Source organism: Cyprinodon tularosa, unplaced genomic scaffold, assembly GCF_016077235.1.
Source record: "Cyprinodon tularosa strain WSP-4 unplaced genomic scaffold, ASM1607723v1 ctg841, whole genome shotgun sequence".
NCBI classification, from domain to species: Eukaryota; Metazoa; Chordata; class Actinopteri; order Cyprinodontiformes; family Cyprinodontidae; genus Cyprinodon; species Cyprinodon tularosa.
Window position 1 is genome coordinate 135,620 of NW_024039609.1, and position 26,291 is coordinate 161,910.

General features: G+C 38.8%; 1 protein-coding gene across 2 annotated transcripts in view; it reads right to left on the bottom strand.

The window, feature by feature from the left end:
- klhl5 (kelch-like family member 5) overlaps nt 1–24,579 on the bottom strand; it is a 51,385-nt gene extending 26,806 nt beyond the window's left edge. Inside the window, exons 1-5 of one of the 2 annotated variants that reach the window (XM_038272833.1) lie at nt 23,866–24,579; nt 17,535–17,708; nt 2,476–2,612; nt 2,180–2,376; nt 1,439–1,651 (exon numbers count right to left, since the gene is read on the bottom strand). In XM_038272833.1, the coding sequence (XP_038128761.1) occupies nt 1,439–1,651; nt 2,180–2,376; nt 2,476–2,612; nt 17,535–17,708; nt 23,866–24,458 (1,314 nt within the window). In that variant the 5' untranslated portion in view covers nt 24,459–24,579. Of the gene's footprint in view, nt 1–1,438; nt 1,652–2,179; nt 2,377–2,475; nt 2,613–17,534; nt 17,724–23,865 lie in introns of both variants that reach the window. The other variant, XM_038272832.1, reaches the window with a different exon arrangement.
- Between the last annotated feature and the right edge of the window lie 1,712 nt (nt 24,580–26,291).

Consider the following 26,291-nt stretch of genomic DNA (forward strand, 5'->3'; position numbering starts at 1 on the left):
CTAAATATAAAAACAGGTAGCTCTGATGAAAAAACTACATGGTGTTAAAGGTAAGCTTTGTCTCAGCAGCTTCCTGCTACCACTGATCTTTCACGCTTTTTTTTTTTTACATTAAAATCAGAAGCTTTAATGTATATCATCAGGATTTCATGGTTTAATGCACTGATCAATATATGAATGTGCAAAACTGCTTATTAGAAGGAAAAAAAAATGCATGTTTTTACATTTAAACAATAAAAAATTAAGAATGAGTGAGGCATTTATTTGTAGACCTCTCAATGCTAATACCCCTACATAATATCCAAGCTTTGCAAACAGACTGCGTCATCCCACTGAGAAACATGGAGCTGCATCATGATGTGAGGTTGCCTTTCCTCAGCAGGGACAGGGGATTTAGTCTTAGCTGATGGTTAAAAAAAAAGGTGCAGCCAGAAACAAAGGATCCCTAGAGGGAAACCTGTTCTAAGGTTCGCTTTTTGTAGTTGGGACGATGATCTTAAACATTCACAGAGGTATAAGAGAACAGGTTAGATCAAAGCAAATGGCCCAGTCAATATTAAAACACATTTAGGAGAGACTTATATCTCATTACAGACATTCTTTGAAGAAGAATCTCTAAATGTACAAAGATGTTTGGAAACCCCAAAGAACAGCAGCTATAATTGTATCCAAGTACGGACTAAAGTCATTTTTCACAGTGATATACATAAAGGTTTGTAAGGAACAGGCCAAGAAGAGAAAATATTCTTGGGTTCAGTAGTTATGCAAGGATTAACTCAGATTGTAGATTAATTAGTGGGGAAATTAAAACAGCTACAGCCTCAAGTAATAGACAAAATTATGGTGAAAATTTCAAGCATCTGTCGCTGCTAAATGACAAATACAGGGCAAGGGCATGTAAACACTCTAAAACTAAACACATCCCACTCACTGGACAAACAAACAGCGGAAATCTATGGCAGACATGATTGTTATTATCCCTCTAATTGCCTAAAGAGGTTAGTGAAACAGATTGAGGGTGAGGGTGTCTATAACAGAAGAGGACATAATGAAAAGGAGGAATAATGAAACTAATCTGGCCACAGAAAACAACCTGCAGGTCAGAAGTAAAGCCAACAACTACTGTCTTTTATTTTAATATTTAAAACATGTGATACTATCCAATGAATTAATTCCCTTGTAAAAAAAACTCAAATAATATATTTGAGATCATGTAAACCGGAATCTATCAACCAAAATCTGCCACATTAATGTTGCCGATGATAATTTTTAGCCCTGCCCTGTGATGGAAAGGCAGTCATTCCTGCCTGTAATCACTCTGGAGATCTTGGTGTAGTCACTAAAAATTTAAAAGCAAAGATAATGGACCAAGTAATGATTGTGATAAAAGTTCAATTATTTTTTTCCCTAGTGAGGAGGATTTCTCTGTGGTTCTAACCTGTGGTTGTAACAGAGGTAGTCTGATGTGAGCCAGCAGGGATGGTAGGTGGCGCTGCCGAGTGGCAGGATCATGACTGACCCAGCTCAGCAGAGAGGTCACCACGGTTTCCTCATCTGGCACTTGGATGTCATCAGATGTCAGCAGCCTTTCCATCTCCTCTACGGGGAGTACAAGGAACTCCTGGCCTCCCACTACCTCTAGAAAGTGCTCCTGGTGGATGAAGGCAGTCAAGGATGAAATACTGAAGGCTGACAGAAGAAGAAACAGATATAGATGGCTGGACTGACATGTAGCAGCTCTACGCTGTAGTAAAAGATAGCAGAGCCTTTGTATCGGGAAGTCTACAAACTGGTTCCGTATGTGTGTTACAATAAAACCCAACATCCCTCTGAGCCAACACACACACACAAACAGGCTGTCATTAAATTCTAAGAGGAAATAACTTAAAGAGAAGAAAAAGGATAATCATGATGGGGAAGGTGAATTTTTTCCACAGTAACCATGGAAACTATGAGCTGAAAAACATCTTTTGTGAAAATAATGGTTTGATGAGTTGTGAATAAGAAGCTAATTTGTTATCAGGAATAAGAACAGACCATAATATCTCTAAGGAAGGGTACACAGGTATAAGAGGCCCAGCGTGCGTTGTCATTTAAGGTCATCCTTTGTCTTTCTGAGAGTAGATTCTCTTTCCAGGCAGTCTGATCGTTCACAGACAGAATGTGGAGAGCGACTCACCATGGTGTAATAGTCAGCGGCCCTCTGCAGGTCATGGCAGCCCTGGGCGTCGGCGTAGGAACGGATGCCGAGACAGTTAGAGGGGTGGAGCTGCTTCACGAGAAAGGAGCAGCAAGCTTCAACCACCGACGACAGCTGCAGCAGGCAGGAGGCCGACAACAAAGACTCGATGGTGTCCTCCTTCAGCTCCAGGCGACCTATTAAACACATTTATTAATTAAATAACTGTGACTGAGAGCAGAAACATTTTTTGATAAAGTCCTTTTTGTGATGACAAAAGGCATTCTAGAGTGCACCTGTGTATGCGTACTGAACCAGGACCCACAGCGCCTCAGGGTCCACTCCCTCCATCTTCACCTCGTCCTGTTTGGCCTCACGTACATCGCTGGTGAACATGGCCGCAAAGTAGTCAGAAACAGACGACAGCACTAGTCTGGGGGAGGAAAAGAGAGAGGACGGGCAGCTGTAAGTGTGGAACAGACAGACCTGACTTTGATGACAAGAGGAATCTGATGTGAGTGAGAAAAGCTGCAGAACAGAGAGGGAACGGTCAAACCAGAGACTGTAACACAAATAGGCGAGGCGTAACAGGACAAGCCGATAAACTGTTCATGAAGTCAGTTTAAAAGTGACAGAAAACTCCTTCCTTGTTAAAGCTTTTTAAATTATAGGACCTACTGTGGATTTTAAATGCAACATCTTAGCAAAAGTTTTGCATACACCTTAAACTTATGCAGATGCTTTTAAATAAAATCCAAAAGCCTCTCGGGGTTGTTAGAGCGCATTACTGAAGAAAATGGGAAAAAAAAGAAGGGGAAAGTTTCTGGAAGGTTAAGGCATTAAAAACCTTTCCTCAGCTTTGAACATTTCAGCAAACAAACAAGAGGCCCACTGAAACTCTAGAGGAGCTGCAGAACTTAGGTCGGGGAATTTCTTGGCATGACTACTATTGTTGTATGACCCGAAAACCTCTTAATGAGGAGTGTCAAGGATAAGGAAAACTATGCTGGTTCCAAAATGTAACAAGCCATGTAGGAGACACAGGAAACCTTCTAATGGAATAAAAAAAGAGAACATCATCCTGAGCTATGGATGTCATATTCAATTCAATTCAAATTGGATATTGATACCCAGGAAAATATATTAGGGATAAAAAAGGAAATAATCAAAAGCATAGAAAATATTTTAATTAACATGAAAAAAAATTGCCATTTGCAATCTCAACCTTTCAATCTTGAAAAAGAAAGTCCAGTGGTTTGTTTTTAACTTTTTTGGAATGACTATAACCTGGATGCCTGACAAACTTCACCAGCAATCTCAACATAAAACATGCTTTCTCAACAACATTGCAGATGCTAGTTAAATAAGTAAATTAACCTAATAAACAAATATTCCCAAACGGTTGACAATATTTACACTACAGATTCCATGCCAAAATATTTTACTATCCAGATGCTTTTTTTGTGGATCGATACTTTTTAAGTACTGATATTTTTGACAACCCTTTCCAAAAGGAAAACACGATTTCTACCATGAAGCATATTAATGGCAGCATTATGCTGTGGGAGATGCCTTTCTTCAACAGAGACAGGAAAGCTGGTTAAAGTTGATGGGACTGTAGATGGATTTAGCCTCTTAAAACCCACCGGGTCGCCGCCGACCCGGTGGACCTTAAGTGGAGGTAATAACTCAGAATGCATACATTTCCACCGGTAAAATTTTTACCAGCAGGCTGACACCAAAAGTTCAAAGCCCCACAGCTCTGGAACTGTTACAGCTAGAAGACTGAAATTTCTGCATTTCTGGTTGACATGAGGTAGAAAAAATATAAAACATGCTTTTTCTCAATAATGTGTTTATTATTGCTGTTCAAAAAAGACCTATCATTTCCGAGAATAAAACCCCCCAGCTTTGAGTCGTGTTTGAACTGATGCAAGTTGGTCTGTGTTCAAGTCATCCAATTTTAATTTATATATTAGGAAACTAGAGAGTGTTAGCTTTCAAATAATGTATTGCACATGTAATTTAGACTTACAGTTCCTAAGTTATTTGCTTTTCCATTTGGGTATGCAAAATAGGTGAGGATTACCCACAATGAGGTGGATGTTAAGAGGTTAAACACGGGACAATCCTGTAAGGCAGTTTTTTCTCAATCCGTTACGATTTCTCCTCACTGCCACAAACCTGAATGATATAAAAAGATTAACAGGCTTCTGCAGCAACCATTAGAATCAGGTGTGCTGCAACAGAGACATATACAACATGCAGGAAAGTTGTACTTAAGGAAAACATTTAGATGCCACAACGAAAGACCAAAGCATGTTTCTATGTCCGAATGGCCAACTCAAAGTTTAGACCTAAATCCTATTAAAACATTTTGACGAGTTAAAAAGATGCTGCTTACTGATACTCTTAATCCAATCGACTGAGATGTTTTGCAAAGCAAAGGCAAAAATAAGTTATGATTTAAGGGAGCTTAATACAATTGCACACAAGAATATTATGTATAAATATTAACATAAAACCCCCCACATCACTACACAATTACAGTGAATACTGAGCTAGTTTATCAAATAAAAAACTAATAACGAAATCTGTGACGCTGATGAAACCAAATGAGAAACGGATCAAGACAAAGCATTTGACAAAACAAATCAATGAGGACCATTAATGCCCAATTGGAAAATATGCATTATTGGAAAATATGCATTTAACACTCTTTTCCTGTAAAACATTAAAAAACAACAAACATGGATTCTTCTTCTTCATGTTCAAGTCGGGAAGTCTCCACCACAGATAGGGTGAAGGACATGCTAAGTAGGACAGGTCTCAGGGGGATAAGTGCTGTATGACTGCAGAAGAGCATCATGCAAAAGAGTGGAGAAAGAAGGCCAACAACATCCCTCAAGAGGACTTAGAGCATCTTTAAACATTTGTCCCTCCACATAAAAATATTGACCCCCCCACACACTCCTATGGATGCAGTGATTCGTTAAAAAAGATGTTCAATTATGAAAACAATCATTCCTTGAAGGCCAGCTCCCATTGTATATTAATGCTTCCTGTGCCTTCACTCCTCATGCTTAAGGCCTCGTGTGTTTCAGACCTCATAGATAGCTGAATATGCGTGCATGAAGTGTGTATGTGCACAACCTTTGCACATGAGAATAATCTCATTACTTTGTGACACTGAGACCTTGAAAGATAGCCTGAAGCAAGGAGTGTTTGTGTATGTGTGGTCCAGGTTTGCGCTGTGCCGACAAAGATGTCAAAATACACTATAGTCAGCAGGTAGTTGTTCCACCACAGTTCTAGACAGATAACCCTGTTCTTCTCCTCCTGACACACTCACACACTCGCAGATACATTTTTAGTCTTTTATGCGGGTCTCTGACTTGCCACCAGAGACACAAGCTTTAAACAGCATGAGGTTATTTTGCACACAAACACAGATACAGGCATGGAAAGGACAGTCAGGCAGTACAGTAAGAGAAAACAGATGGGACAAAACAGCAGAGAGTAGAGCAGGAAACAGGCAAGCTGAAGACAGGAAAAGAGGGCAAAAACTGAAAACTGACACTGTTTCTGTGTTTACCCTCCTCAACAAACTGCACATCCACACACTCACAGGGAAGGGAAGAAAAACACATCAAGCGAGTCATGAGGGACTGACTTGAATCTTGTGACTTTTCTCTGCATGTGCTGAAACGTGTAGATTTAGAGGAAGAGCGGACAGTACGGCTGTTAGTCATGATGACTGGCATGGCTGAAGGTATTGCAATGTGTCACCCTGCCTTTCAATGTGTCCGACTACCAATTAGATCTGGTTTAATACTAATCTCCTGCTGAGCCCCACTTGTGCTTTTGAGAATAATCCTTCAACGCCAAACAGACTGCAATGAATCTGATCTACGTACAAGATGCACTTCTCCCAAATCAGTCAACTGCCTTTGTTAGGCACACTACATGAAAACAAGGCATGTCTTGTTCTGATACCAGGTATCAACTTGGTGTCACGATTTTTTAAATCTCCCTGAGAAAACTCGTATGCAGATACCTGCTGCTGATGTACCGTCTGTGACTGTCAGCAGCAACCCACGTGGGTATGTTGGAACAGCCAATTTTGTGAAAAATAATGGCCATGCATATTTCTGCTCATATAACAAATGCAGATTCTTCTTATCTGAAGGGTTTCTCACCCTTTAGCCAGATACTGATAAAGAAACTGAGCTGAAATATGTTAAGAGGCCGTATTATCAAACAGTCGCATTAAAGAAGCATGCTAATGTTAGCCTAGCACTATAGCAAATTGCTCTGGAATAAAATATCATCCACAGGAAAAATATGTCAGTTTATTGTTTAGACATATAGGGTTAAAACCAAATTATTAATCCAGAAGACGTGTTGTCAGAACATTATAGCACTTTTTTTCACACCCAAGAATAAATCAAAGTAGACCTGCAGAAATGCCAGTTAGCTAATTGAGGCTGTGGCAACTAAAGACGGTCTGAAAACAGTGTTTCCATGACACAGTTACTTGTACCGCAGGAGATAAGCATAGCCTGACTAACTAAAGTTTGGTTTAATAGCCACATTAAAGATATTTGCCTACTGCAGCATATAGATCAAAATTGAAACAATAAATAAAGGATCTAGATCTGACCATAAATGGGACATTTTTGAAACAGTATGCTATTTGGGGCTAAAAACTAATACTGCACATTGCCCTGAACATATTTCTATAACAAAACTTGGTGGTAATGGCATCATACGTTGGGAAGGCTTTTTTCCCCCAATGTTTCAATATCTTCTACCTATACTGAAAATCGGATACTTTTCTGTTGTCTTTTGTCAAAACACTTAAAAAAAATCACTCAAGTTATTCTCATATCTTACCTTGAAAGCAAGATTAATTGTAGCAAGATTTGTGAATTAACAAACTCCCGAAAATACAACCTGCCAGAGCCAGCAGATACGTCAGCCTCCATTCAGATACGTTTTGGATCAGTGAAATACTGTGACACGTATGACCTCAATGAAGGCTGAAGAAAAACAAACATGTCTTCACCAGTTTTAGCTGGAAACCCCTCTATTGCTAACAAAAAATGCAATTTTTTGCCTTTCTTGATGGGTAGATGTTTGTGCATTCTTCCTAACAGGATATGGTAAGTGTCATGTAGTTGGAGCTGATACTGCTCTGATTACTCATTTCATTCACCTGTCTATCTCCGCCCAGTTCTCATTACCGCTGATCTGATCAATCTGCTTCAGCCTCTATTTAACCAGCCTTTAAACAAGCCATCAGTACCAGATTATTTTAAGCCTGTGGTGAGAGTTGTCTAAGTACCTGTGTTTTCCGATTCCCTGAATTTCACCAGTTCTGCCTCTGGACCTCTGAGCCTGCCTGTTCCCATTCCGATCTGTTCGCCTGACCTGTCTTCGGACTCCTGCCGCATTTCTGCCTGTCTGCGAACTGAACCTGGAAATGTTTCCTGACTCCATTCTTGATTTCCTTGGACCTCTGATCTCCTGGCTCTGACTCCTGGGTCGTTTTCAACACCGGCCTTGGCTTAGCCCTCTGGATTATCCAGCCTTCTTTCATCTGCCCAGTTCTGATCTCCTGCCTGTCCTCTAACCTCTGAGACACCAGCGCCTGGGACTCTCTGGGCAGCACCCACCACATCTTGTTGGCAGCCCTCCGGTGCGGACTGAACGATAAGACGAGGTTAGTGACTGACACATCCATTATCATCCTCTGAGAGATATATGTGGTCACTAAACTGTGGTCTCTTCCTTCAGAGGTTCCTGCCTTAGATGCCTATGCTGTTTGCTGCTGTTCCGTCTTTAATAAACGTTGTGAAAAATCTAACTGCCTGTTCCCCTTGAATACTGGGTCTATTGTTCTGAGCTTGACAAGTAGGAGTTTGATTTATCAGTTAACTCTGCGAGTTGTGAAACAAAACAAGCTGCTACTGCTGCTGTAATTCCCTAAAAACTCCACATGGGAGGCAGGTACCCAATCATCTCCAAGAATTGTACTGCATGCCCCTCCTTTTTGTGAACACTTTCTACATGATGCTTTACTCAGAGATATGTGTAGTTCAATTTGAACTCTGAAGGGTATCGGTCTTGGTTATGCTAGGTTATGTCATACCAACCCTTGAATAGAATAAATGGTCAGTTAAAGTGTTTGTTCATGGACCTGAACAATGTACTGTTGCACTGTTAGGTGTCTTAGTCTAAAGGCTGAAAAGAAAGTCCGAAGCGTAAGGCCTCTGCTTCCATGCTTGGCAGCTGATATAAGTAATAATACGTCAGGTGTTATGTCAAGAAGTATGTAATAACTTGACAGTAGATGATATAATCGAAGGTGTTGTTCAGATGTGCTGAAGGGCTCAACAGACAGACAAGCCTGGGAACAGAAACTACCTCTGTTTTGGTTTGTTTTTACCATCAGTGCTGTGTAGAGAAAACCAAAGGGTAGAAGTGTGAGCAGCTTTTTTTTCAGTGATAGACGGGTACAGGTTGTGGATGGAGGGAAGGGCAGCCTTTCTGCAGATCTAATTGTTTATAGTAGTTTAGATCTGGCCTATTGTAGATGAGCCAAACTACAAAGAGATTATTACACATAAGCAAAGGATGAGCAGAGGTGTTTCTACCCGATCCTACAGGTAGCACAATCCAGGCTATCAGCTTATTTGCTCTTTTGCAACTAGAAATACATACAGGTGGCCATCCACTGTGTTTTATAAAAAAGACAGAAATATTTTCTTTTCCTCTCCCTAACTGTAAAAAGTGTATTTAACTACAATGTGTAAAAGGTATACATTTTTTCTGAGAGAATAAATACTTTTCCGTCCTTTCTGTTCAATAACTGGGATCCTTCCAGCAGCTAATTTTTCGGCTATGGATTTTTAAATAAAAGTAGTAATTCTGAGTTTTATATCTCAGCACGTCCGATGATGATCAGACAAGCGTTTTAATGGAGAGAATGTAAAACACATCCAATTCTCTCAGAGAAGTAGTTAAATAGTTTTTTATAAGATGTGGTTTAGTGGTGATTTAAGGATACGAATAAGTAATTTCACTTTCCATAATGATTTTATGGCTACCTGAATGAAGATCTGGCTGCACATGCACAAATGAGCATATTATCATGCTTCCAGTACAAATCAGGTTACTGACAGCTGGTGTCCTTTTGTCTTTGTTTTGTCTTGTTCTGCTTGTATTTTTTGTTATTTAGCATCATAACTAGAACATGATAATCTTATGATTCTATGATTGGCAATTTTAACATGCATAATTTTCCTGATCTTGCACGTTGTTCTCACACAAAAAGATAAGTAAATACTCATATGAGGCGTTTTGTTTAAAACACATGCATGCAAACAATGTGTTCTCTTCATCCTCTGACATGGGAGCTGGCTCAGAGCCTGTCTGCATGTTTCGTGGAGCTGGTTCACAGCTGCCTTTTGTATCTTTTTTCTGTATGTCTGCTTCTGTCTCCTTTAACCCCAGTCGGCCTCAGCAGATAGGCATAGGCAGCAGTCTAAGCAAATAGAATCCAAGATGGCTGCTGTGAGCAGTGGTGGTGGTTTGTTAGGCTCCACAATTGCTGCCATATTTTCCTGTCTGCTAACATTTCTTCTGCAAAATTTGGTTGGATTTGACCACCATAAGCAACAACTCCAACTGTGTGGATCAGAAATCCTTAACTCAGCTAAGAAACGTGGATTTTTACAACCAAACTATAGCAGGAGAGACAAAGGATACACCTGCACATGGGATATATGGGACTATATTTGGATATTTCGACATCCCAGCACAGTGAAAAGACCCTCACAACACCACAACTTTCAAGACAATCAATCAGCCTACAAAAGGTATGTGTTTGTGTGGCTAATATGTTTGTGGTGTTTGTGTTTCCCACTGGGCCGAGGCCTGATCCAAGATGAAACATCATCATCAAACAGTTCTACCCAACTTATGTCAATGATTGTGAAACCAACTTTACGCTTCTTTGGATTTGGATATCATGCTCTGTTTTTGACAAGCTGGCAAAAATGCCAAATAACCACCACCAAAGTTAAACATCATGCAAGCAGGAAGAATGGATGGTTATGGATACTTCTGCTTCTTCTACTCTTGAGCGGGGACATACAACTAAATCCAGGTCCCACAAATAATATCAACAAAAGTAATGTTGCAGAAATATGTGTTGAAAAGTTGCAACAGCCCCAATTTGTGGAAACATCATGTACTGCAGTGGCGTGGACACCCACTGGCTTACTACCAGATGACTTCCCAACGAAGTTGAAGATGAACACATTGTCTGATGTAAACCCTGATATTGAGAACTGTAACTATCAATTCTGGTGATTCAAATTGCCAAGGAAATCCTTGGCAAAGTGCTCATTATGCAGCAAATAAACAAAAAGAGCTGAAATATTTCCAAACTGTAAACCATGCAAAAGTAATCTGGGATTCTGCAGCAAAACCAAAAGGAATTTTTGGGGGGCATCTTAATATTCGAAGCCTACTATCAAAATTAAATGAAGTTCACCATTTATTGAGCAATTCAAACATTGACTTTTTGGCATTGAGTGAAACTTGGCTAAATATTAATGTTCCCACAAGTATGATTGATGTTCCTGGATACACATGCTATAGGAAGGATCGTACAAATGGGAAAGGGGGAGGTGTTTTGATTTATATCAAAGATGGTTTAAATTGTTCTGTCACTGTACTGGATACTTTAGGAATTGAATGCCTTGTTTTAAAAGTTTCACTGTCACCTACAATGAAATTTAACTTACTAGTTGTATATAATCCACCATCTCATAGTGCATCTTTTTATCAAGACTTTGATGAAATGTTAAAACAAATTAATATTAAATGTGAAACAATTTTAATCGGAGATATGAATATAAATTGGATGGAGAAAATCAAAAGGGATAAATTAAAAGCTGTGTTATCAAATCATAAACTTGTCCAAATTCTTAAAAAACCAACCAGGATCACCAAAACTAGTCAAACTCTGATAGACTTAATAATCACAAATAAACCAGAACGAATCATCAAAACATATAACCTTGTGACAGGTCTATCGGATCATAATATGACATTGTTGGTCAGGAAATTAACAAAGAAACGATTAAAGGGAGTTTTCACAGTGCCTAATGCAACAAAAAGCCAAATGTTTATTCCAAAAAACAAACTACCCTTATTTGAAAATGAACTGAAAAACATGAATTGGGATAATGTGATACAAACAGAAAGTGTAAATCAATGCTGTGATCAGTTAACTGAGACTCTCACAAATATTATTCAGAGATTTAGTTGTATTATAAAAAACAATAGAAAACAAACTAGTCTACCATGGGTAAACCATGCTATTATTCAACTTATGAAAAAGCGAGATCTTGCTCTGAAGATTTCACTAAAAACTAAATTGCAAACAGACACACTTGTCTTTAAAGGACTACGAAATAAAGTTGTTAATGAAATCAGAAAGTCAAGGTCCACATATTTTATGCAATTGTTTGCTGAATCAAGTGGAAATAGCTCTGAAATATGGAAGCATATTAACAAGTTGACCAATCGCAAGTGCAATTTAGGAAAATGTGTAACAAAGCTCAATATAAATGGAATGGTTAGCAATGACTCTGCCAAAATTGCAAACGAATTCAATTCATATTTTATTAATTCAGTAGAGCAACTTGCTGAAAATTTCAATCCAAATTTGCTTTCATGTAATGTTGCTGAAAATTCAGCCTCACCTTTTCACATTAAACAGGTTGACCAAAGTGAAATAAGGACAATTATCAATCAATTAAATTCATCCAAAGCAAAAGATATATTTGGTTTACATACATTTTTAATCAAAAAGTATAGTGACGATCTAGTAAAACCAATATCTCATCTAGTGAACTTGTCAATTGAAAAATGTGAATTTCCACAAGGGTTTAAAACAGCTGTTGTGACTCCAATTTTTAAGTCCGGATCAGCTGATGCGATCTGTAATTATCGACCTATTGCAATTGTACCTGTGATTTCTAAGGTGCTAGAGAAGCTAGTTGCGGAACAATTAATGGCCTATCTAGAGGAGAAAAGAATACTTAACTCTAAACAATTTGGATTTAGACCAAGGTATTCCACTGAAATGGCTGTATGCCATTTTACGGAATACATAAAAAGTAGTTTGGATGAAGGAAAATGTGTTGGGGCAGTATTTCTAGATTTTACAAAAGCGTTCGATACTGTAAATCACACAGTTCTGCTAAGGAAACTGGAACAACTACATGTTTCTAAACAAACTTTAAGCTGGTTCAAATCTTATTTTGAGCAACGACATCAGTGCGTCAAAATTAATGGCATCAAATCTGGGATCCAAAAATGTAATATGGGTGTACCACAAGGGTCTATTTTGGGCCCATTACTTTTCTGTTTGTACATAAATGATATGCCAAACATCTGCAAAGATGCCATCTGTCAAATGTATGCAGATGATACAATAATTTATGTTGCAGCAGACACACCTGAAAAGGCCTCTGATCTGTTAAACAAACAATTGTGCATCTTATCAGAGTGGCTCCAAAATAACTGCTTAACGCTGAATTACACCAAGACTGTCTCCATGTGTTTTTCCCTTAAGAAAATTATAAACAATGATCTCAAAATAATTATTAATCAACATGAAATAAAGCCGGCTGGTGAATTTAAGTATCTGGGTGTAGTTTTAGATTCAAAATTGAAATTTGATGCCCATATTAACAAAATGACAAAAACTATAAAGACAAATATAAACTGTTTTCGAATGATTCGGCCATATGTATCAAATCAAGCTGCACAAGTATATTTACATGCAATGATTTTATCCCATATGTCTTATTGCGCTATCGTTTGGGCCCAGGCCACAAAGTCTGTTTTAAAACCTTTACTCTCACTTCACAAGCAAGCATTAAAAATATTCGATCAAAAACCGGTGAAGTGGCATCACTGCAAAATTATTAAAAAACACAATATGATGACGTTTGAAAATTTTATAAATTTCTCATTTTTAAAAGCAATTTTTAAATGCCTTAATGGTCTTGCCCCTGAGGTAATCTGTAAATTTGTTTTAAAGTATGCAAATGAAGGAATCAGGACAAGAGCTGGAGCTAGTGGGAACTGCAGGATTAAAAGAAGTCGGACATCTATGGGTCAGTCTGCCTTCTCAGTGAAAGCATCACATCTCTGGAACTCTTTGCCTCTGGAGCTTAAGTCACAGACTGATATTCGACTTTTCTCCACAAGATTGAAAAAATGGTTCAAAGACAAACAAGAGTGTGAGCACTAAACTGGCTTGTACTGTACATTTTTGTTTTAACTTCTCTTGTTTTTTTGTGTGTTTTTATGCATTTGTGTGTCGTTTTTAACCTCCCTCTCCCTCAATGCTAACACCTTTTAAAAGCCTAACCAGGGACGAAGGCTGCAAATTAGCCCATGGCTACAAGCCTTATGTACTTGGACATCGGCCACCTGTTTGGTTGCAATGTTTAATTGTACTGTCCCTGTCAAATAAACAAATAAATAAAAAAGATGGCCGCTCACACAGAGCCTGGTTCTGCTGGAGGTTTCTTCCTGTTAAAAATGAGTTTTTCCTCTCCGCTGTTGCTACAAGCATGCTTGGTGCAACGGATTAACTTTGAGTCAATAAGTCGATGCAATCAGCTGGTGTTCCTTTAAAAACTTTCACCAATCACCAATCAGACGTTATGATCTGGTTGAATTGTCTCTGTAAAGTGCCTTGACATGTGCTGTGAATTTGCGCTATATAAATAAACTTTGTTAAATTTAATTCAATTAAACTACTATCCATGTAAATATTGACTAATCCAGTGGTTCCCAAAGATTTTCTTCTGGGCCCCCCTTTGGATTACAATAAAATGTCCACGCCCCCCCCATAACCCCCCCGACCCCAAAAAAAAAAAACAAAAAAAAAAAAACAGATATAATAAATCTATACACATATTTTGTTTTCAAACTCCACTGAAGTTTATTTCACACTTCAGGTTGCAACAAAACAAACACCATCTTTACAGTGGAACACTTTTGTGTAACTGTATTTTTTTCATAGTTCTATACTGTAGATTAGAAGAGGATTCTTTGTTGTCTGTGTTATTTAAAACATATTTCTTTTTTTTATTTGTAACAATATTTAACTTTGCTATAATCTATACATTAAAAAAGCCTCTGTGCAAAATGGAGTGAAAACATTGAACAGCTCCCTGAGAGTTTTTTCTTTGTACTTTAATCCTCCCATCTTTTCAGTGGCTGTAGTGAGCCTGCTTTTTGCTGTAGATCTTCTCAAATCTGGCTTGCAGTGTCACAACTGTCCATTATGCTCAGTTAAGCAAGCGCTGTTTTTTATTTTATTTTTTTTTTCTTCACTCATACCGCTTCCCGCGCCCCCCCTGCAATGGCATTGCGCCCCCCCTAGGGGGCGCGCCCCACACTTTGGGAACCACTGGACTAATCTATGAGTGCAGATTGAATACTATCAGGCACCAAAGATATCACAACCATGAGTGCACACTTCCTCTCTGCACTTGGTGGTTTGCATTTTATACACCTATAGATTAATCTTACTCGTGTGTGGACCAGTTTCTGTGCGCTTGTTTCCACCTTTGTCACTCTGAAGGTGTCACCCACCGGATAAAGCAAGTTGTCTGTGATTGGCTACCTTTCAGGAAATCCTACTAGCAAAGCAACTTTAGGCTACCCGCTTCTTGTAAGCAAAAGCTGTAAGGCTGTAAGCAAAGACGACATTAAATATAATATGGGCTAGATCAGGGGCCTTCAACGTTTTTCAGGCCAAGGACCCCCAAACTGATGGCGAGATGGAGCGGGGACCCCCTAATTATGTATATTGTGTGAAATTGTGTTCCATGAAACTGATCCTATTGTCACTCTATTACAGATGGAGTAATGTAAGGAAAGCAATTTCTCTCTGGGATTATTAAAGTATTTCTGATTCTGATTCCTCGTTGATGGGACAGGTGTTGTGAATGAAACGGCGCCCAGCTTGAAAGAGCTCCAGTGTGTCGCTGAATGTGTGCATTGATGACTGAAAGACATCTTCTGCCTCCATTTATCTCTTTACTACAGTGTATTGAATTCATGTTAATATGAACCTAAAGACATTTTAATTTGTGGAAAAAATTGCTGGGGGTAATATAAAAAAAAAAAGTCTAATGAACCAAAACTTTCACGACCCCCATGAAGTACCTCCACGGACCCCCTAGGGGTCCCAGACCCCCTGTTGAAGACCTCCGGTCTAGATGAATACTGTTCCTTAAAAAGGGTTATAGGTAGGGCTCAAACGATTAATCTGATTAATGGATTATTGAATTAATCTTCACTTAATTTAATAATAGGTTAATCGTCAAATTGCTTATAGAGACTCTAAAACATGGATTTACCTGACAGAGCAACCACCTTAGAGCAGCAATTATATCAAAATTGTAAAAAAAATATATGAATATTTTGTATTTAAGATAAAAAACATTTTTGTCTGTCAATATGCTCTATCCAGAACTCCTCAGGTGGAAACGTTTTAATTTTGGAAAATAACCTTTATGGAACCTTATGCTGTCCGATCATTAATTGAAAAAATAATCGATAGATTAATCGATTTGCAAAATAATCGTTATAATTTCATAATCATCCCAGTTATAGGACAACTACAAAAAAAAAGTTACAGTCAAATAGCCCAATAGTTTATGTTAGCTCAAACATTAGCTGGAAACGGAAAGATAGTTTACGCTTGTTACCTTGGCAATGCATCACAAATCAAGATGCAGGATTTCCTGAAAAGTAGCCAATGGCAGGAAGGTTGCTTTGTCTGGTGAGTAACGCCTTCAAAGTGACAAAAGCTGACAGAAATGAGCAGAAACAGGTCCACGCGGTAGGAGGAGGGAGGATAAGCGCATGTGGAAATCAAACCACACATGCAAAGAGAAGGAATAAACACTAATGTGGTTCATATATTTGGGCCCCAGGGTGCTCTATTTACGTATGTAACATGTTAAACATGTGCACAAAAGCAAGAGAGATAAAGGCAAGGAGGGAGCATTGCCTTAGAGAGGAGCCACGTGTGCATTTTGCACACAAACACACAAGACTGTTGTGACTATAGCATGACTCAGCTGATTTATATAGGTTCAGTGCAGAGCTAAAACAGGAGTTCTTAGGAGCAGGGCTGTTCTTCTGCAGCGTGTTTTCTGTGATCTTGTGTGCATGTATGTGGATACAGATGTATGTAAAACCTTTCAGAAGTATTTACATCCTTTAAGCTGTATTACATTTTGTCATGTTGCAAACATAAACCTGGAAATATTTAATTGAAAGCTTAAATTATAGATAATATGGGGCACGATTATGAAGTTAAAAAAAACAAATAGAGAATCAAAAAACTATAGCATGCATAAGTTTAGCCCAAAGAGACTAATTGCTTGGTACATCCTCGAGAACTCTGGCTTTAAGATCAATGCCCTGCTGGAAGGTGAACCTCCACTGCAGAACAAAAACATCCCCACAGCATGCTGCTGCCCTCACCATGCTTTATTTTGGGATGCGATGTTTAGGAGAAGAGTTTCAGAACATTTCAGCCTGTGATCCCAAAATAACTATGCAACAGACTGGTGACCACTTAAAAATACATATGACTACTTTACGCAATAATCATTTATACATATGAAGAGAAGTAATGGTATTCATTTTTAAATAGATTTCTTTTATAATGAGATTACATTTTTTACCTCATAATATTACATTTTTAAGTTCGACATTTAATTATTTAATTGTGCACTTTGCAATTTAATGGTATGTTTATTATCTGAATCATGTATTAGATAAATAAATCTATTTTATGGCATGTTTATTTATTTTATAGGACCTTGATATTTAGTATTTTTTCTCCTACAACTCATGACCCCGCCCACTTTGGGAGCCCCTGGTTTAGGGTGATTTACAGTGTTGGTTTTTCACCTCAACTAAGTTTAAATCTCTGGGTGCTGTTTCTTACACATGAATAACTTGTGCAATTTTTTGAGCTTTTGAAGTGACCTAGTTGGACTAGATTTTATTTAGAAGCATCGAGGCAAATAGGGCGGATCTTATTAGAAGATCTGTTTAAATCAGTGTGCTTACTTTCCTCAGGGTTCACAACTAGATTTGAACAACTCGCTGTGTGATCAAAAACTCAGGAAAGAAGTGTTTGTTATACATTTTTTTTCATGGTGTTTTAAAATTCACAGATAAAAACTATAACCTTACTCTCTACAGTGCCACTATAGCACTCGTTTACCCTCACCTGTGTGCAGGTATCCGCCTTTCTCCAGCCACCAGAATGACATCACATAGCTGCCTGCTCCTCAGGTAGCCCTCCATCTTGCGGAAAGTGACATCAGCATGAGACATAGCAGTAAATAAGGACTCCTCTGGACAGGCGCATGGCTCCATGGACACGCATGAGGACAGGGTTGCGCTGCTGTTAGATGTCCTGCGGGAAAACACGCAGGCACAGAGAAATTACTGAATGTAAAACAAGCCCAGAAAGCTACATATAAAATGAACTAGATTTGCCTCTTGCCGATTTTGTTTTGTTCGCAACACAAACAGCAGCTGGTCTGGGGTTTCGATATCAACACATTTCCCTTTGCATCATTTCCTCACATGTAGTCACATTTCTACAGGCTTACCATATGTTACCAGGAGTATACAAAAGCCCTTTAATGGCTCAATTACCAGGAGTAAATGGACAGATAAATTCAACCCACTTTAAAAGAGAACTTGGCAATTAAATCACTGCAGGAGCTGAGTCTGATTCATTCTGCTGGTTTCCTTCTGTCTATTACCATAAAAAGGTTTTTCCACCTCAAGACCTTATTTTCCATTTCTTAAGTTTTATTTTCAAATCAGAAGCTGACAAGGCCTGGGTGGTAGTTTAATTACACAGAACTATGTCAAATATGTGGGAAAACAGCCTTTTTGTGGCTTTTCGAGAGAAGTGGGGGGTGAAAGCTGTACTTTGGATCAGAAAACAACAGCTAAAGAGGCAGGATTGGCCCGTAAGCATATATAAAAAAACTAAACATTTCAAGGACAAAACCATTTCAATAATTCAGTTGTGACAGTAATGACCCTCTTTTACATATTTGCAGTGTCTTTATGTTAGTCTGACTACAGCTCTGGGTGCTGGAAATCACATGGGGTAGAATAAAATGACGGATCAGGAGAAGCGCATAGAACTGGAAAGACCAAAAACATCTAGTCATTATCAGATTCTTCAATCATATAGAATGATCCTATAAAGTATTGATTGGCAAATTGAAACATTTGCAACTTGATTAAATAAAAGCCTTATTTTTTCCTGGAAGATAAATATTCCAAATTTAATATATTAATAGAAATGTAGTTATTCTTCATAAGGAATAAAAGTTGCCTATGATTTATTACCTACACTGATCATGAGGAGTAATGCTCTGACACATTCCTAAATTAGCAGCAGTCTCTGCTGCTGCTTTCAGCTCCATATAACAGATGTCCCATCTTTCTGTTTTAGATTTATCTTTTTATTTTGTTTTTTTCTTTCAGGCAAGCAGACAGCAACCCCCCCCCCTGTTGGCTACCCACTCAACACAAAACACTGCAGCTTGACAGTGAAACCAGAGCTCCGTGTCGCTGAGATTCAAGAAACCGCTTTGGAACCGGTTCTTTCCATGTTTACACAAGTTCAAGGACTTTCCAAATGGTACGCTGGCAGTGCAGCGATGATGAATTGGCCGCTATACATTAGAGAAATATATAAAATCAGTCTCATAAGAAGAAAAGCTGTTCTGGATGTTCAGCATCCACTGGGCCATCTAACAGATAGTGACACAGAGGATTCCACTGCCACAGTGTGGGGGGGTGGGGGGGTCTCTTTAACTTTTGTTAGACTTAACTTATAGAACAGCTGTCCTGAAGAGAAGGTAGCAATGAGTTCAGATATTTTCTTTTAAAACAAACTAAAAACAAAATCCTTTAATTATTTAAATCAAGTTTATAGCAAGTTAGTTATCAGTTAGTGTTGTTATCTTCTGCAAGTTTCATCAACTTTTACACAATACATTTAAAATGTCCCTTTTTATAATTAAAGGTGATAATAAAGAACTGCGATATAGTTTAAAAATAATGTTCAAAATTCGTTATTATATGCACTAACTATTATATGGTCTAACTAGTGTTTTTCTTATATCAATTCATCAATTTTAATCTGATTCTTTAAGTAACTTAAAAATAATTCTCCACTGTTGAGGTGCTAATCTAAATGATTACTTATCAATTATACCTCACCTGTATGACTGAGTTCCTTTTGCTTTTTATTCCTCATTTGCTCTGATGATCCATATTCACCTTTTTTATCCATCTTTGATCATCGAATTTTGTGTGTATTTATTATCTACATATATGCCTTTCAGTTTGTAACCTCTGTGAAGCAACTTGTGTTATACCTTAGTCTCTGTAAATGGTTTTATAAACAAAGCTTGACTGAGTCACGTATGCACACACTCATACCCTAAGGGTGGAGAGAGAGACCAGCTACGTATGCATTTAGACTGGAGAAGGAAGGGAGACAATCCGGTGAAAAACTCATGAATGCCTGAGAACATGGAAGCTACACATAGAGACAACCCAGGCTGAGATTAAAACCGACAACCTTCTACAGTTGATCTGATAATACAATTTAAAACTTGATATCGATACCAAGGAAAATATTCATATTTATTCGATAGAATGGGAATAAAAAATGCCATTTAATTAAAAACATCAAAACATTTTTGTAAACATGAAAAACCCACTCTTTTCTGCCTCAACATAGAACGTGCTATTCCTGATCGGGACGTGGTCATGAGAGGCTAATCAACCCTTGTGTAGGTACTACGCTACGCAGGATGCCTGATGAAGCTGAAACGACCTGAAAAAAATTCTTCCATGCATCAAAAATCATCCAAAAAAAGCTAAATAAATAAATAAATAAATACATCTTACAATATATTCCCACCCTTATGGCTACCATAATCAGAAGTGGAGTTGTACATACTGTGCTTCACCATTTATTAAAATGCATGTATAAATGGCACCTGTAAGGAGACATGCTTACAATGTATTTAAACTCAGGCTTTCAGTAGTGCAGTAGAACGTTGGAACAGAGCAGCTGTGTGAGAATTCAACATTTATTTGGAATTGAGGTAATTTTTTAATGTGCAAAAAAACTAGAAATCTATAATTAACAAAAGCAAAAATATGCAAATAACACTCATTTATAATAGAATACAATAGAACAGAAAATCCCTTTATTGTCCCACAATGGGGAAATTTTGCTGTAAAAAGATAAATCTTTCTGCCACGCTTTATGCCGAGTGGGGTCGCGAGTGGTGCTGTTGATTATCTCCAGCCATCAACGAGCGAGAGGCGGGGTACACCCTGGACAGGTCGCCAGTCTATCACAGGGCAACACAGAGACAAACAGGACAGACAACCATTCATGTACACATTCACACCTAAGGAGAATCTAGAGAAGCCATTTAACCTAAGGAGTACCCAGAGAGAACCCACGCATGCTCAGGGAGAACATGGAAACTCTATACAGAAAGACCCCGGGCCGGGAATGAAACAAATGAAATGGTCACAAAACTGTGGACCCTAGAAAAATGTATAAGAATAACATAATAGTGAAGAGTCTTTCTGGATGGAGCTGCATGTTCTCCCTGAGCGTGGGTTCTCTCCGGGTAATCCGGCTTCCTCTCACAGTCCAAAAACATGAATATTAGGTTAATTGGCTTCTCTAAAAATTCTCCCTAGGTGTGGGTGTGTGCGTGAATGGTTGTTTGTTATTTAACTATGATAGTAACTGTGCAAAATCAGCATGAATGTAACAACTTATTGAGGTTGTTGGGAACAGTGGTGGTTATAGAGTCTTACAGCTGTTGGGAGGAAGGATCTGTGATAACGTTCCCTGGTGCATTTAGGGTGCAGCAGTTCTGCAACAGCTTCATTCAGGGGGGTGATATTATCCCACAGACATATTAATTTAGCTAGGATCCTTTTGTTTCCCACCTCCTGCACGGAGTCCAGAGGGCATCCAATCACAGAGCTAGCTGGTACTCCAAGTTTGTGGTGACCGACCAACTTTAATAATATTACTGCCACCTACAGGGCTGGAGTGAGAAAGTCCACATCTCACAATTAAATAAAATAGTATCCAAGTTTATTGCCTTCGCGATTTGAAAATTGGGACATCGATGTGGTTAATGTTGATAAGACAATGTCAGATCAGTGAACCATTTTTAAAATTATAACATGTTACCCTGTGGATTGTTAAAACATATTTTACACCACCATTAACAAACAAAAAAGGTTGTGCATACGGAGAGCCTAGAGGATATTTATTGCTTGTGTAGTCTGATGTGTGTTTTGTGTGAGTCCCATTTTACTCTGGCTCTGTCTGCTCTGTGTCCTGTCTCCACTTCTCCAGTTAATCTCATCATTCGCTCACTTCATTCTACCTCGTATCATCATCCATCCATTCCTCCATCCATTTCCCCTCTTCCCACATCTTCAACCAACCCTTTGAGGAGGCATTCTGGCTCGCTTCCCTGCCCTCAAGTGTGCAGAGCTGTGTGTGCACGTGTTTTTAAAAAGTGTGTATGTAGATGAATGGTGTGGCTAAATACTGCCAGAGGGGACAGCTTTGAAGTGGGGGAACGCTGCCTTCCAGTCCCCTTAGCCGAGTCTGGCAGCCACTTAACAGGGACATAGAGAGACGGAGTGGGAAAAGGAGAAACAAGAGAGAGTCTCACCACAGAGCTGGATTTGTTTTAAACCCCCTGCACAAGTCGAGGGCATTCATCCAAACGTCGTATAGTCTCCAAACACACAAATGCACGTCCAGCCACCTTACAGCATGAAAAAAAAGATAAACTCTGGACAGAAGGTGGGAGACGGTAAGTCAATGAGGCACACTAATGATAAATGTGGGGTGTGAAACTAGAGGAAAACAACAGGATACGATGAAATTCTGCCACCCTGGTTCATGGACCATTAAATTATACACAGATGATCTCTGTGGAGGCGATAAGCTGCATTCAGAGCAGTATGAATATATGCATAAAAAAACAAAAACAAATACACCACTCACTGTATACACATGTATGAACCAAAGACCAACGGCTGCGTTGGTATGGCAACCATAAAACGTGCAGGGATGCAGCTGGATGCCTGTGGATGTAACATGAATGCATCAGATCAAACTCTGTTACACCTGTGTTGTCTGTTTTGAAGTATTTTTTTTTCTTCCAAGCTTTGCTTGACACAGATAATATACCCTTCACGTAAAAAAATGCAGTTCTCTTAACTGACAGAATTATAGATTAACAGTGACAACAAAGAGGCTTAAAATAAAAAAGCCTCAGATATTTGAGTTTCAGAAAGTACATCAGTTTGGTCATCTGAAAGCTCTTTCAAAAGCTGTATGTAGGTAGCTATAGGGGGGATTGTGAGTGCATGGTGCCCTGTGAATCATTTCCATTATCTGATGATGATCAGATCAGGCCACTGATAGGAGGCTTGTGAACACAGAGATCTTTTACAGACTAATAGACCAGCAATACCGCCTTTCTCTCTACCTTAACTTCTTAAACATACCATAATTGCATGTAAAAAGATAAGAGCTACTATTTTTCCCAAGTCCATGCCACAAATTAATTAAATGTCCCTGAACACCAATACAGCCAAATCTTCGCACTGGTGTAATGTAGAATTATAACAATAGATTTGCACTCATCAGGCTACTGCAGTTTTCTTCAAGGTCTGACCTGCAGGTTTTAATGTTTGCAACACATGAAAGGAAAATGTGTCTTGTGTTCTTCATGGAGGGAGATCTGAATCAAACATGGACATTTCAATTCAATGCATTCATACATACCATGCCAAAAAACAACAACCCTAAAATGTTAGAACTGTAAATATGCAGTCATGTGTTTATATTACTGTTTTTATGTATTTTCTTTTTTACTATTTTTTATGTATTTTTTTTCAAGGCTGCACTTTAAAAAAATTGAAGTTGTCTGTTCTTAATGAACATTTTTTTTGTTTACATTTGTGAACACAAAATTACAAAATAAATCTGTCTAAGTCTAAGTCAAAGATTCACAACACATGTCATTTCAAGGGATTTTATATAGACAATTCAATCAGATCATAAAGTGATCTGATAGAATTAATGAAATTAATGGAAAATGTAAAAAAGCACCTTCTATTATTAATGTTTTTCCAGTAATACATTTCTGTTTTATTTTTTGCAGAACCTATGTATAGGTTTTGTTGGGGGTGGATAAGAAGAGTGGGGGGCCCGCCCAAGACTTCATTTATATCATCTCCGCACCTGGTCATGGAATCAGTACATACACAATTAGATTTTTATCACACAAATTTAAATAATTTAGCCCCCCATCAGTTAAAAGTTTTTTCTGCTTTTTTTTTTTTTTAATCGCCCCAAATATTGGTAAAGTATATCCTAAACGAAGCCTGTGACATTAACGTGTTTGGTAACTTTTTTTTTTAATTTAAAAGTAAAGCCAACCTTCTCCTCTCCATCCTACCTGCAGGAGCTGGAGTCAGTTTCCGGATGGTTGCTCTCCTCTGTCCCCGCCGCTCCCGCAGCCACCTCCTCCATCCCGGCAGGAGCGGACGGATCAACTACCACCTGGGGCACCGGGGCCTCACCAGGGGGCTCCATATTTGTCACCGGACGCGCACGGCGACGAGGCGGCGGAGAAATCCAGGAGAGCGCCGCGGCGGAGCTCCTGCACTCAGGCTGGCTGAGGGATCGGGTACAGGAGTTCCCCGTGGCTCCAGCTGTCGCTCCAGCCGGACCTCCCCGACTCCCCAAAGGATCACCAAACTTTCTGCCGGTACCGTTACACAGGTTAGACCCGGCGCTGCCGCTTGCCACTAGTCCGCCGTGACAGCCGGAGCTCTGGTTAGCACGGGCTGAATTTAAGTTGCTGCAGCCGCTAACAGAGGGACCGTCCGCCGGACTGCCTGCCGTTCTCCTCGCGCTGAAGTAGTCTCCGAGTGGCGGAGAGTGAGGCGGAGGAACCGCGGGGTGACCGAACCACCTCCATCGGATCCGGAGGATCTGTTTCACATCGAACTCCTTCCGCGAGGAAGAGCCCGAGCCACTGTTCGACATTCCAGGGCTCGGCTCGAGGAAATGGCGGGGACGATCCCGTGTAAAAGCAGCACGCTGCACACTTCACGCGCGTCTCTCTTGGCAACAGCACGCCCGTTAACCGCGACTGGAGGGCGCGAGCTGAGAGTCGAGCTTAAAGAGCAGACAGGATGGAGGAGGAGAGAGAGCGAAGGAGCTGTGCTCCCTATGTGTTTTTATTTAGGTTTAGGAATTCCACATTACCGAAGTTTTCAGCTCTTTCAGAACTATTTTAATAAATAATGACCTAACGTCACCTTCAAATTATACCAGATTTTTATCAATGGATGGGTTTAAAATATATGGAACCGACAAAAAGTAGAGACTGGAAGGTAGATGATGGATGGATAAAACTATAGGACGAGAGAATAAAGTTTAGGGTCTGCTAACGTATAAGAGCCATATTACAATATTATAGCGAAATATTAAGATTTCCTGCTGATATCCGTTCATAATATGCAGCCCTCCTCTCATTCTCAACCGCATTTAAAGGCTCCTCTGTCCTCTCAGTCAATGTTGGCACTTACCGTCTGTGGCACCCCATTTATCCAGCTGAAAAATACCATTGCATGTAAAGTTTGGGCATTCTGCTCAATTTAATTCAACCCCAATTTTATTTTAGACCGTAAAAAAAGAAAAGGCCCATATAAACCAGTAGCCTAACTTTTCTTGGAGAGATTTAAAACAAGTTTTTCATGCCCACATTCCTCACACTAATGGTTTATACAGTTAAACAAAGAAAAGTCAACTGCAGTAAACTATATTGCAATACAATAAACTAAATCCCCCTCAAAACGGCCTCCTTTAAAGTATAGTTATGTTTATATTACTTTAACTATTTATTTTATTGTGCAACAGAATCAAACAATGTCATCAATATTTTTTTTTTATAATTCTTAAATTGGTCATTAACTTCACTTTTATAATGCCCAACCAATGCAATTACACTGACCTAACTCAAGTCTTTCAGCCAAAGGCTGTATTTAATTAGAACTCCAGTCCCACAGAGATTGTTTTTGTAGGTAGAAATACCAGAAATGTCTTAGTTCTTTCCAGAGCCTTCCTGCCTCTTGGAAGTCTTCCTTAATGGTTTATATCTTGCATTTTAATAAATCAAGAAAAATAATCCAGTTTTTCTAACATGCTTACCAGGCAATGGTAAATGTCTAAACTGTTGCATTATAAGTGTACAGTGTTGTTCTTCGTGTAGTACTCTCCTGATCCATTTATTTGCACAAACACATCGTTGACTATTGATGTATATTATTGGATAGGACATCTCTTACAGGCACCATTGCTGTGTATTTAATAATGTAAAAAAACAGGCTGTTCTTATGGGGAATTGGGATGGAACTGTCAAAAAAAAAACCCACTAAAGAACCTTAATTTCTTGTCTTTTTTATAGATTATGGCTAAAGAAACTGCTATAAGTTAATATTTGTTCATAATTGAACAGATAAGACAGAAACACTAGTGGCGGAAAGTATTTGTTTAATGATAAATGTCAGAAATATATGATATGTGAACCCTTCTTAAACTCAACTAACAAATTACTATTAATATGGAATCCCTGTGCCATATCAGTTTATTTTACCTTTATGTAAAAAGGGAAAATTATTAGTTTTAGTAATTTTAACACTATATATCGCTGTTTTTTTTATTTTGGGGAAAATACATTTGATGTCAAGAAGCCTATTTTTTGTTATATCTTTAAGTCAAACTTTCAAAGTAACATGTCATTTTATTCATATAAGTGCTTTGGCCGTTGGGGGGGGCAGCACTTTTGATGCTGCTTCTGCTGCAGCCCTGGACTAA